Source organism: Phyllostomus discolor, chromosome 2, assembly GCF_004126475.2.
Source record: "Phyllostomus discolor isolate MPI-MPIP mPhyDis1 chromosome 2, mPhyDis1.pri.v3, whole genome shotgun sequence".
Taxonomy (NCBI): domain Eukaryota; kingdom Metazoa; phylum Chordata; class Mammalia; order Chiroptera; family Phyllostomidae; genus Phyllostomus; species Phyllostomus discolor.
Genome location: NC_040904.2, coordinates 7,504,370 through 7,517,327, shown reverse-complemented (window position 1 = coordinate 7,517,327; position 12,958 = coordinate 7,504,370). Strand labels below are relative to the sequence as shown.

Genomic DNA, 12,958 nt, shown 5'->3' with positions numbered 1-12,958 from the left:
TCCGCTCCAAGGGGCCCTGTTTGCGGGTGGCCCCCGGCACTGGCTCCTGCCCAGGCATTTGCGTGTTCGAAGCCACGAGAGGGTGGGGCACCGGGCTGCCCCGCCTGAGGGCGCGACGCCGTGGTCCCGAATCCGGTTTGGGATGCACGGACGACAGACCTGGTGGGGGTTGGGGTGCCCGAGGTCGGCCTGCTCGGCTTGGTTCCCCAGGGCTCTGCCTCCAGGCTGCGTTTGAACCCCTCGATTCAAACGCGCCCGGTATTCCTGGGGCTAAGGTCAGGGGCGCCCAGAGGCGTTGCTGAACCGTGTGTTCCTGGCGCTGGCAGCTGTGGAGAGCCACTCAGAGAATGGAAAATTACAGAGACAGCAAAGAGGAGCTCCAAGACGTTTAGAAAGCCTGAAGTGAGGGGAGGGTTGTTGACTTTGCCTGGGAGGTGGGAGCCTTCACCAGGAAGTGAGAATGAAGCCAACCTCCCCCACCTCGGACTAAGGGTGAGGACAGGGAATGTGGCTCCGAGTTCCAAGGACAGGGGACCTGAGTGTGCAGGCACTGAAGTAGCCCAGGCTCCTGGACCACCCCTGCTGCTGAGGTGAGGGGGTGGGGGGCTCCTGGTAGGCCAGGGGATGGGGAGCCCCCCCCCCCAGGGATTCACCAGAGGTTGGGCCCTGCTCCTCCAGCTTTCCCACAGGTGAGGTCTGCCTCCACCCCCAGCCCCCACCCCAGCAGACCCTACTGGGCAGGCGAGGTTAGAGCCAGAGGCAAGGGCCCCGCTGAGCGAGCAAACACTCAGTGCCGGGCCCCCTGCAGATGGGCCATTGAAAACTCTTTCTGTTTGTCCGAAATAGCAACAGGTGAGCAGCATGGTCCTTGGCTCTGGGTCTGCACATTTGTTTTGTTCCCGGGCAACTTCCTTTGTGTGGGTGCCCCCAAGGTCAGCCTTGTAATGACGCCGGGCTGTGTTGTTCCTGGAGTGCCTTGGAGCTTGGCCCCTCACGCCCTGGCTGCTCTGGCTGCCCTGGCTGCCCTGCCCCGCCCTGCCCCGCCCCGGGGGGGGGGGGCACCTTGTTGTAGGAGCAAATTGGGCCGCGCTGATATGAGGATAACAGCCCATATGGATGCGGCACTTTCTTTCAGGCGGGTGTTGTCCCTTCCCTATGTAATGCCGTGGAGAGGAAGCTGGCAGAGAGGCCGGCCGACGTGTCCAAGCTCCCCTAGGGCACCTGGGGATGAGGGCTGGCCATCTGGCTCTCGCCTCCCTTAAGGAAGGGAGGGGGGTGAGTGCATGAGAGCCAGTGGAGAGGAGGAGGACGGGATGCTGAGAACAAGGCCTGGGGATCCTCACCGGAAAGGGGCTCGCTTGTGGGCTGGGCTAATGTCCCCCTAATCCCGAGACCAGCCCCCCCTAGGCCGTGTGCTGCCCCCTTCCAGTGTCTCCCGGCGGTGTGCCTTGGGCTCCTCAGGGGGCCCGACCATCCTGGGGGAGGAGGCACCCGGGACAAGATGCTGGTGACGTGTCTTGTAGAGGGAGAAACCTAGACGCCCACAGGACATCGTGCCAGGAACAGTCGTCATCTTATAAGTGTGCTGCCTGTCCTGCTGGGTCCAGCCTGGGGGTGACGGGCAGTCCGCCAGGAAGCACAGACCAGCACCTGGCTGGCTGGTGATTCTGACTCTTTTCCTCCTAAACCTGCTGCAGGGGTCCTGGGGGCCAGGGGGCGGGGGTGGGGGTGGGGGTAGGGCTTTGCAATAAGGTGGGGTCGTTGTCCTGGTTGCTGCAGACTCTGGGAGGGAGGAGTCTATTCTTCTAAATCTTCCGGAAACTCCCCCTCCTCTCTAAGCCTGGGGTGTGGCAGCACAAAGGGAAGACAATTCATCGACGGGTTGCTTTGGGTTACTGAAGGATGGGAAGCTGCCCCAGCTGGGGAGGGGTGCGGAGGAGGGCCTGGAGGGGGCATAGCTCACTGCCGTTCTCTCCCACTGCTCTGGGTTCCTCCAGGGCGGCCCCACCTCCCACAGTTGCTGAGCCACTGGCGCTCTGCATGGCCCTTCCCTGCTTTCCAGGGGCCTGCCAGGGACCCCTGGGATTGAGTGTGGCCCGGGACCAGTTAGGTGGCTGCTGGGCACGGGCCTAAGAGAGGAGCTATGTACTGGGCTTGCTGAGCTCTCCTGTCCTGACTTGGGGTTGGGGAGCCCCAGAGGCTATCTTGGGGAGCTCTGGCTGGCAAGTCCTCAGGGCAAGTGGGCGCTGGTATAAGGTGAGGGGACACACGGTGCCCCTGTGACCCCCACTGCAGGGGAAGCCCCCGGGACTAGCAGAGGGCTGGGCTGCTTGCGCAGGTGGCTCGGGGCCGTTTGGAGCAGGAGTCTGAGGTCGGGAGGAAGGAGACCCCAGCCGGCCTGGGACCCGGCTTGTCCCGGCCACCAGGCAGTGGTCAGGAGAAGAGGAACTGGGACGTGGGCTGGGGGGGGGTGTCGTGGGCAGCCGCAGAAGCACTTCGGGAGGGAGGAGGACACCAATATTCAGGAAGGGGAGCGTGAAGAAGGGAGGTGACCCCCAGACATGCTTTGCTCTTACTAGAGGTGAGTCAGGGAGGAGCAGGAGGAGGAGGAAAGGACTTGTTCCAGGGGACAGTGGCAGGTGTGTGTGGTTTCAGCGTCCGGACGGAGGTAAGGCCTCAGACATCAATGCGGTGGCGGGGGCAGCGTTGGGCGGGATGGAAGAGGGGGTGTGGGCGCAGAGATGTGGCGAGGAAGACAGAATGTTCGGAGGCACCAGGTGCGTGCAGGTGCGCCTGCTGCAGCCTGGAAGGGCACGCAAGGGCAGAGCCGGCGGAAGAAGGAGGGCACGTGGGCAGGCCGAGAAGACGGGGCGTGGGGCCAGTGGTTTTGGGGGACGCTGGCTGGAAATGGGTTTCCAGGTGAGAGCCGGACTTGGAGGCGAAACAAAGCCCGGTCTTCATTGTCGCCGGTTCGCTCGCGGCGCGAGACCCAGTGTCGGGTTCCCTTCGGGTCACTGCCGTCCAAGGGGCCTTCCTGGCCGGGCGCCGCCCCTGACCTCATTTCAGCCGGCGGCCTGAGTTTTCTAGGGCCGGCGGGCTTCGCTCTGCGAGTTTCTGACCACGCAGAAGGCCAGGGCGTCCCGTCCGGCCTCCCAGCGGAAGCCCCGTTCTGTTCTAGCATATTCTTGAGAAGTGATCGTTCCAATATGAAATCAGACGTTTTTCGGATCGATAAGGTGACATTTGAACTTTCTCCTGGTTGAAACGTGGTTTCCCTGGACTGAGCTCAGCCCGCCTTCCTGATACTTCTGATCATTTTGGTCCTGGCTTTGTCCTGTGGGTTCACACGGAGTCAGTGGGGCCCCTCAGGTACAGGGAGGTGGGTCCCAGTGGCCGACACCGTGTCGGGACCGAGCGCTCCCCCTGTGTGGGGCGTGTCCTTGTTTGTGATATGATCCCATTTCCCATACCGATGGGGGCGAGGTCGTTAGCCAGTGGCCTTTGCATACCGTCCCCCCCCAGAGACCCGGGGCTCCATCGCGTCAGGTGGGCGCCTGGGGCTCCGTCGAGTCAGGGGCGCACTCCGTTCTGGGCCCCTGGACCTGTGGGCTTTGTCCAGGTGCGGAGGCTTGCCGGCTCTGCCACTCTTACGTGGCATCTGACTCATCTCGCCTTTACAAAACACACACACACAAAAAAAACAAAAACAAAACACTGGAACCGTTTCTTTGTAGGATACCAGCTAGATTTAAAACAAATAAAAATAAAAAGGGACCGCACCCAGTGCCTGCCCTAAAGCGTGTGCGGGGACAGTGAGGCCCTCATCAGAAAAGGCCTTGGGAGGTTGCAGGCAGTCCTCTCCCGGGGTGACATCCGTCCGCGTCTCTCGTCACTGTGTCTGTGCCACTTGCCGACGTCCCCTGCACGTGTGGGGGGGGGGGGGCTGTTACATAAACCCGCCGCTGCTGCTACCTTGAACCCTGCGTGACGTCCCCACAGGCCCGAGAGCGTCGCTTTGGGGAATGTGGTTTTTGTTCCACACTGGAGACCTAGGGGACCCTCGTGGGCCATTTGCTCACTGGGTAGGGGGGGACCTGCTGCGGTCGCTGGCTCTGGAGTTTGAAGAAGGGACATAGACTCTGAGGCCTGGGAAGGTGGGGCTTGTTGGCCTGTCACCCTTTGTCACCCCTTGTCACTCCGGCCGCCCCTTGAAGGTGCCCAATGGGGCTCTGTGCCGGAGCGGATGCATGCATGGGGGTGAGTGGTGACGCCGGCACAGCCTGGGTCATAGGGAACGCCCCCGAGCCCCTGTGTGGGAACCAGCATCTGGGAGGCCGGGTTCGCTTGTATCAGTTCGGGGGTTCCCAGAGGAGGCTCTAGCAGACGTGTGCTGGGCTGTCCAGAGCGAAGACACCCCGAGAAGAGACTGCTCTCGTTTGGCAACAGCTCTGTCGGGTCACGGGGTGCAGCTGGTGGGAGTCCACGGCACGATCGCAGGTGACTCAGGCGTGACTCGGCTCCCGGGAAGGGAGGCCCACAGTGGACCGAAACGAGACCAGTTCTGGGGTGTGACTCACGTGGAGGACGGTGGAGCTGGCCGACAACAAGGTGCGGTTGGGACCTTCGAGGCACGTTTGCTTTTCTTTGTCACTTAAAGGAGAAGTGCTTTATTGTGGCTGGCATTTGGAAGGAAGAACCATCACCCGTGTCCTTTAAATGGCAGCAAAGCACAATCGTGGCTCACTGTTCTCTGTCTCCCCCTCCCACCCTCCTGCGTCCAGGTGGCCTGGCTCCTTGCAGGCACCAGTCGGAGATTTGCTGTCTTGTGTGGGCGTGGACATGCCCTTTGGAGAGAGGAGCCGGACCCCAGGGGCTCTCTCTCCGGGTCTTCTGTCCGACCCAGTCCCATTGTGAGAACCGCCCCCGTGCCTGCTGCTTGGCCTGAGAACGTTATAGGCAGCTGAGTCTGGAGCCTCCTCGCCTTCTATCCCACAGTCCGGGGAGCTTCACTGGGCACGCTCCAGGTTTGGGGTTCTAAGTTCCGTGGGCCGTGGGATCTCGGGGTGAGACAGAGCGTCCTGCCGTCCCTCCGGGTCCCCGGGATTTCACCTGACAATTCGTGGCCGTGGCTCCATGGGTGCCTTCCTCTCCACTCCGGCTTCCTCGTCCCACCATTAGGGATCCTGAATGAATAGGAAGCCTGGATTTGGAGCAGCGATTCCTTTCAGAGGGCTCCTCACCTGGGAAAGCCGCCAGCGGGATCGAATTTTCGTTTCCTGAAACTTCATCCAGACCTGTAGCGGGTGAGACAGCTCAGAGGGCCCGGCGGTGACTGCCACCCGAGAGCAGGCGAACCAGAGGGGCGAGAACGTGTGCTCGGCCAGGGCTCTTTTGAAAGTAATGCTAGGAAGGTGACGCGTTTATTCCTGCTCAGACCAGAGGGGAGTGGAGCTGCTGCGTGGGTGTGGAGTCTTAGCAGGCTCATCTCCTCAAGGGGCAGAGGCCGGACAGGTGTATTCCTGCGTGATAGTCACGCCATTGAGAGGCTTACGTGTTCGATGTGTATTCTAAATGGGGACCCCTCCCTCTGGCCTACTGATCAGTCCTCTTCCCTCTCACTCAGAAAGCCACTGACTAAAAAAAAACCTTCCAAGACCCCAGCGCTGTCCATATGCCTTCGTTCTTATGTTTTATCTGCGTGAAGAGTAAATCAGTGATCTGGTGCATTTGGGGGGATCCGTTCAGCAAGATTTCCCAAAATGGAAAAAAACCATTCTCGTATTTTTTTTCACGTTATTTTTAGATTAATGAATCAGATGATAAGTTTGCTAAGGAGATGGCAAGGCAAGCTGTTGCCTTGGGCTTGGCTGGGTTCTCATAGCTGGTTGACGACACCGGTAGCTCTGGAGCGCTTACCAGATGCAAATCTTCAAATGCCACGATCAATAGGCCCCCTCCCCTCCCCCTGCCCCTAGCAGGCTGCAACGTCATCAGCCTTTCAGTCACTTTTGTTTAGAAGAGAAACTGTCCTGGCTGGTGTGGCTCAGTGGACTGAGTGCCCCGCTCTGAACCAAAGGGTTGCCGGTTCAATCCCGAGTCAGGGCACATGCCTGGGTTGCGGGCCACTCGCGAGGCAACCACACACTGATGTTTCTCTCCCTCTCTTTGTCCCTCCCTTCCCCTCTCTTAAACAAATAAGTAAATAAATGCAATCTTAATAACTCAGTAAAAAAAAAGTATTTCATTGTGTGCCAGGCAGTGAGAGCTGCACCAGCACCCATCCATCTCCCGACACCCACCAACGCCTCCATAGTGGGTGTCACTATTACTGCCTTTTGCCGGTGAGGTAACGGAGGCCGAGAAACGTTCCCTGACTTGCCCACCCAGGTCACAGCTAGTGAGGGACTGAGCTGGGGTCTGGATCCAGAGGCCAGTAGTCCCGGAGGTCGTGGGCTTAACCACACGCTGCGCTGCCGCCTGCTGCTGTCTGAGCACCTACTGTGCGCCAGGCACGTCACAGGCGGAAACTAGTCAGACCTGGTCTGGCCAGCTTCCCAGTCCGGCACGCTCTCATTGGAACGCCACGGTCTTGTGGACGTGGACGGGCAGTCGGTTGCCGAGGCCCTTCCTGGAAACGTTCTTCGGCCGTGGCCGGAAAGCAGGGAAGGGGCCCCGTTTGGTCCTGGGAGGGAGAGGGACATCTGGGGGGGTGGGGGGCTTTCCTGTAGGGCTGCGCGCCTTGGAGGTCTTTCCAGGTGCCACTGCGAACTATTCACAGACATCGGCACGCAGGCGGCCCAGGGCTCTCTCTGCCTTCGAACCCATCCCAGGGGCTGGTTCTGAATTTCTTTCGATTCTGGATTTAGGCCAGTAGATGGAGGAGTGGGTGGGTGTGGATGTGTTTTATCTTATTTTTTAAGTGTGTTTATTAAGAAACGGAAGATTCGTATGGCTTCTTTAAAAAATAGCCCTGGCTGGCATAGCTCAGTGGATTGAGCGCGGGCTGGGAAAAGTGTTGCAGGTTCGATTCCCAGTCAGGGCACATGCCTTGGGTTGCAAGCCACAGCCCCCAGCAACTGCACATTGATGTTTCTCTCTCTCTCTCTATCTCCCTCCCTTCCCTCTCTAAAAAATAAATAAATAAAATCTTTAAAAAGTTTTTTTTAAAAAAGTCAGGTGTGGCCTCTACCTGGTCCTAAGTCCTAGACCACCTGTTCAGGGTGCATGGCCCCTTCCTCACCTCGCGCCCATGGGTGCTCTCTGTGCATCCGATGGCACCCGCTGTCACTCGGCGCCCGGCACTGCCTGCACGCGCTCGCTGAATCCTCAACGGCACACGACAGTGCCGGTGACTACATCCATCCTGTCCGAGACTCAGAGGGGTTCAGCCACTGCCCAGTGGCACCTCCAGGAAGTGGCCCTACCAGGAGTCGGCCCCAGGTGTTTGCCTCCCAGGTGCAGCTTCTGCGGAGCCTGAGGCTTTGAGTCACCTACTGTGTGCATCACCTACTGTGTGCGTCTAGTCCCCAGCTTCTCCTTTAGGCAGAGGTCACCCACGGGAGGGTGTGGCCGCACCCCCAGACTTCTGCAGCGACTAGCTGTTGGGAGAACCAGGCTTGTTTGTTCTGGACAGAGGTAACTCTCACCTAGGCAGTCTGCTAGTTCTTTCTAGACGGAAACTGGTATGGAAATTACAGTCTTATCATTCTTCCTTCTAGGTCATCTTGAACGTTCCAAATACCTACCCGTACCTGATGCTGCTGATAAAGTCGGAATGGCTTTAAACTCAGTAAGTGATTAACTGCTATCTTCCTGCACTTTTCTTTGTTCTCCTCTGTTATTTCCCGGGACGTGTGTTGCTCCGCCCGTTCAGAGCTGTTTGCTGGGCCTGCGCGTGATCTGGGCTGTCGGGGAAGGTTGTCTGTGTGTCACGGGCATGTGCAGGAGCCAGGCTGCGGCCACACAGCGGCTGCACGGGTGGGAGTCTCAACGCCGTGGGCGGGTGTGGGGAGGTGCAGGTCCTCTCCTCGGCCAGTCGCCTCCCTGCTCTGACGTGGGGATGGGATGGAGGACTGTGTTGGCGTGGGGACAGATGGGGCAGGACGGTGCTGAGAGCAGGTAAGTGCATGGGCAGGAAGCACGCAGGGTGCAGGGGCAGGCAAGACGGACTGGGGTGTCGGGCTCGCTCTCTCTCCCTGCACCCCGCCCCGCATTGGAGACAAGGGCCCTCTCCTTGTGCACCGTCTGATTTCACCTGTTCGTTTTACCGCTCGTGTGCCTGGGAATAAGCACACTTAGTAAAGAGATGTGGTGGACAACAATTTTCTGGATCCTGTAGCTGGAAAATACACCCACCATCCCCCCTGCCGACCTCACACAAACCACTTTACGTGTTACTGGTATATCTATTCCCTGGGCCCATTTTAAATGTCCAATCCGCTGCTCGGGAATCCGCCAGGACGAAAACCGCGCTTGCTGCTCACAGCAGCCTTTCCTGGGTGGACGGCGTGTTCTCAGATGCTGCCGCTAGAGGCCGAGCACGCGTACCGCCTGTTTTTGCCTCCGGCGCCCCAGTGAGACGGGAGATTGCATCTCCGGTTCTCTTCCAGTCTGCGCTCTGGCGGAGACGCATAGTATTGGGACTTCTGAAGGGGAGCGTGGGTGAGCTACTCAGCTGGGAGCCTGCACGTGGCTCGTTTCTTTACAATCGCCCTTCCCCCGAGGCTCCGTTTAAAATTCTCAGCGCTGGGACCCGGAGCTTCTACTGGGAGAAATGCTAGGGGGCCTTCTCGGTCTCCCCGGAAACCCTCCCGGAAAATGACTGACACCACCTCCATTTTAACCGGGGGACCCAGAAACAGTAGAAAATAGGAAGCAGAAGGCATTTAATTTGTTCGAGTTAAGGGATCAGGAAGCTGGGTGTAATTGCCTTAAAAGGGACCTCGGGTCACCGAGGACATGCTTATTGATGTTAGAGGGTAAGGGGGAGAGAGAGAGAGCAAGGGAGAGAAACACTGATGTAAGACAGAAACATGGATTGGTCGCCCTTTGTACATTCCTGTGGACCACGGACTGAACAATGACTGAGGATGCACCTTGACCAACCAACAGGGAATCAAACCCGAGAACTTTCAGTTTGCAGGATGCTGCCCAACCAACTAAGCCACACCAGATAGGGTGGCACGTCCTTTTAATGTCATATTGGAACAGTGCCTAATATTTGTTTTGAAAATAAAGATTATTTGACTATTTATAAAAAACAAATTCTTAGCGCTGTGTTGCCTCTGTTCAGAGTAACCCGTCCTCTCTGAGATCGCGATCAATCAGCAAGAAATAAGTGGAGAAATTAGTGAGTGGGAAGGAGGTCTGCGTGGGGACCTCGGACGCTGATAGAGGGGCCAATGTGGCCTCCCAGCCGGCGGGTGACGGAGGGGGTCTGACACGGGGTAGGTGGAAGGCCGGTGGGGTCTATACTTGGGGACCCAGAGATTCCACCCGCAGCAGGGAGAGAGCTGCGGGAGTCCACATACTCTCCAAGCATGAGCTGCACAAGGGGATTGTGTTAGGCAGAACTGCTGAGCGGCCCCAGCTGTGAACAAGGTGCACGCCCACTAAGAGATGGTGAGGAAGCAGGATACGTTTTCATGAGACAAGAGGAGCTAGAAAAGGGACTCGCAGATAACACGCATAGGTAAATGTCTTAGCCTCCGTCACTCACGCGTCTCTCTGCAAAATGGGCGCGTTGATAACTCTGGCATCGCTAGCTGGTAACTCGCACCCCATTCTCCAGGTGTTGACTCATTCCCAGACGTCCACGCTTTTTCTTAAAACCTGGGTGTATGGAATGGGTGAAGAGGGCCCAAAAGGTCCACGCTGCCCGTTGTACGATACACAGACTGGGGCGCCGACGTACAGGGCGGTGACTGTCGTTAACGACACTGGATCCCGAGTTTGAAAGCCGCTAAGGAAACAGATCTTTAAAAGGTCTCGTCGCAAGAGAAACAGTTGTAACTGTGTGTGGTGATGAAAGCTAACTAGATTGATTGTGGCAGTCATTTCCTAAGTTGTTGAGACATCGAATTATTGTGCCGCACACCAGAAACTCATACATTACATGTCCATTATACCTCCATACGGAAATGACTAGTGAACAAAGAAAACTAAAACCCATTGACAATGCACTAAAACTTCTGGTTAGCTTTTATGCGAGGTAAGTTTAGCTTTCGGCATCACTATTGATGCCCTAAAAGAGTCTGCTGACCGAGTCCAGTGTGCAACGGGACATACGGGGTCCGGCGGAAGCAACGCCTGCCCGAGTGTGGTTGGTTGGGAGGGTAATAACGTGGGTGTAATAGTTGACAGTTTTAATTTGAACCGGTCACCTAAAATGTCACAGGGTGTGCCTGAGTGTGATATGGTAAGAAAAGATTTTGTAATAAAAAAGGGACGTTATTTGTGCTAGACCCTGTGTTTAACCTTTAGGGTCATTGGAGTTTCATATTACTCATCTTCTTTTCCATTGTCTAGGGACTACCACCTGGCGTGGGACCGTACTACGAAAACCATGGCTACCAGCCCGAGAGCCTGTACCCGCCGCAGCCCGCCAGGGCCCCCAGCGCCTTCTCGGTGTACCCCGCTCACTACTACCCCCCCGCGGTGCCTCACTACACCGTGCGGGTGCTGACCAACGCGTCGACACCCGCCGTGCGCACGCAGCCCAAGTCTTCCTCGGGGACACCGTGCACCTCAAGTAGGACCGTGTTTGCGTTTCTTTCCTGTACCGGAGCCCAAATCTGGGGTCCCTCGTCTTCTCTGGTGGGCTCGCCGCTCCCCCCAGCTCTAGGGCCAGCTCTCCTGCGCTGCTGGGGCTGGTCTGTTTAATGTGCTTTTCGCCTCTCTTCCCCGCCCCCTCTCGGCCGTGTCAAGGCTGTCTGCTGCCAGGTGCCCCACCCCCACCCCGGGGCCTTCCTCGGGAGTCTCTGCGCTGCAGAGATCTTGGCGCTCCCGGAACTCCCCTGTCCCAGCTTTGCCTCCCAGGATGGTCTTTCAGGGTGCGCCTCTCTCACTGCTCCCCACCTGGGTGGTTTATCTTAAATAAATACGTGGTGATCTCGGGACGCGGGGATCCACTCTCTAGCCTTTCCTCGTGGCGCAGTTCCCTACGTACAGCCCGCGGTGGCGGAGATGCGCGATAAGGATTTTGTGTTTAGGGAGTGAAGGGGCTGGTGTGGTCATCGTGACGGGAGGCCGTGTGGGCTTTAACAACCCGGGACGGACGGACGGACCGACGGACCGGCGAGGGCTGCAGGGACGAGCGCGGAGGGATCCACCGCTCTGTGCCCTCGGCTCATCGCTGGGTCGAGCGCCTCTTGTGCCCTCGCATTCATCTCCCTGCTTCGCGTTAGACTTTGTGTCCTTCCTCCCCGGGCCCCTTTCTCTTCTTCGCTTCCGCGCAGAGAGGCCCAGGGCGGCCGTGGACCGGAACAGCCCGTCCCCTCCTGGAGCCAGTCCAGTGGCTGTCCGGACTAGCGCTGGCACTGGTGGTGTTTTTGTCTGGGGAGATGTGCGCGCGGGTGCGTGCAGCGCGTGCTGTTCCCGGTGAGCGGTAAAGCAGGTCTCCGTGGGCTCACCGCAGCATGGGTCGTTGCAATGCACACTGCCTGTGTTCCTGGGGGCCCGTATCCCTTGCCTGACCAGCCAGCACTGGCCCTCACTCCGGTGTTTCTGCTTCCCTCCCCTCCCCATGGGGCTCATTCCAGCCTTTGCTACCCCCTCCCTGGTTGCTCCCCTCAGTCGTCCCTTCTCCTTGCCTGGGAGCTTCTCGGTCTCTGCTCAAGGAAGTGCTGTCTCCGCGCTGATGTCTTTCTGGTGGTCAGGGTAGGTTGAGACCCGAGGTTCTCAATCAGGGGTGCTTCGGACCCCCAGGGATATTTGTCTGGAGACAGTGTTGGTTGTTGGAACTGGGGTGGGGCCCTGTTGCTGCTGGCCTGTCCCGAGTGGGTACCAGGGATGCTACTAAACATCCTACTGTGCACAGGATGCCCCCAAATCGAGCAGGGTCCTGCTGAGATGCCAGTTGGAGAGCTTCGCGGTCAGGGTGGTGGGAAGGAAGGTGCGAGGGGGCGGGGGGGGGGGGGTAAGGAAGCCCTCACAGCAGTGCCTGCCTCCCGGAGAGAGAGGACAGGGCTGGGAAACCAGGGGTCCCTCGCTGAGGTCAGCACCTGTAGCCGGCGGTGGTCATACCAGTGACCGAACCCCAGGCCCACTAGGAGAGCCCACGCCTGTTCTCACTTTTCTGGGGTGGGGGCGGGGAAGCTTGGTAGCGGAGGGCAGCTGGATAGGGATGTGAACGTGCTGTCAGTTCCTGTGGTAAGAGAGGACGATGAGCCTACACGTTAAGACTTCTGCATTCCAAAGTTGTCCTTTAAACTCTAAAATAGCTTACTGAACTTACCTGGGCATTATTTTTTAGAACACCGTTGGGTTATAGCATATAAAACCTGCAGGGTTTGGCACCAGTAACACCCTGTTTTTATGACAAAATTTTCTATTATAAAATCACGAGCATGTAATTCTGTAACATGACACTATCACCCTCAAGCACACCATGCGGCATTTTAGGTGACAGGTTCAAATTAAAACTATCAACCTATTACACCCTTATTATTACCCTGCCAACCACACTCCAGCAGGCCTTACTTCGGCCGGACCCTGTATATTCTATAAGTGGAATGTTTGGCCTTGGAAGTATTTGTTCAATAATACACTGTCACTGTTAGTGCAGTTGCAGGCATACAGAGAAACTGAGTGTAGACAGAGAGTTACACTTGACCCCGGGGGCCAGTCTCACGGTGTGGGTTTGGAGAAGGAGGCTCAACCAGCCTGTGCTGCTATTTCTCGTGAACCCTAGAAACCGTGGGGCCGAATCAACGGTAGGCTCAATGGATAACGACGAAGG

At 57.9% G+C, this 12,958-nt stretch overlaps 1 protein-coding gene across 4 annotated transcripts in view; it reads left to right on the top strand.

Annotated features, from left to right (window-relative positions):
• Nucleotides 1-12,958, top strand: part of TMPRSS2 (transmembrane serine protease 2) — a 50,451-nt gene that overhangs the window by 16,899 nt on the left and 20,594 nt on the right. For 3 of the 4 annotated variants that reach the window (XM_036017451.1, XM_036017452.1, XM_028504691.2), the window contains exons 2-3: nt 7,719-7,789; nt 10,528-10,750. In XM_036017451.1, coding sequence (XP_035873344.1) covers nt 7,719-7,789; nt 10,528-10,750 — 294 coding nt within the window. Of the gene's footprint in view, nt 1-1,165; nt 1,189-7,718; nt 7,790-10,527; nt 10,751-12,958 lie in introns of those variants that run through there. The other variant, XM_036017450.1, reaches the window with a different exon arrangement.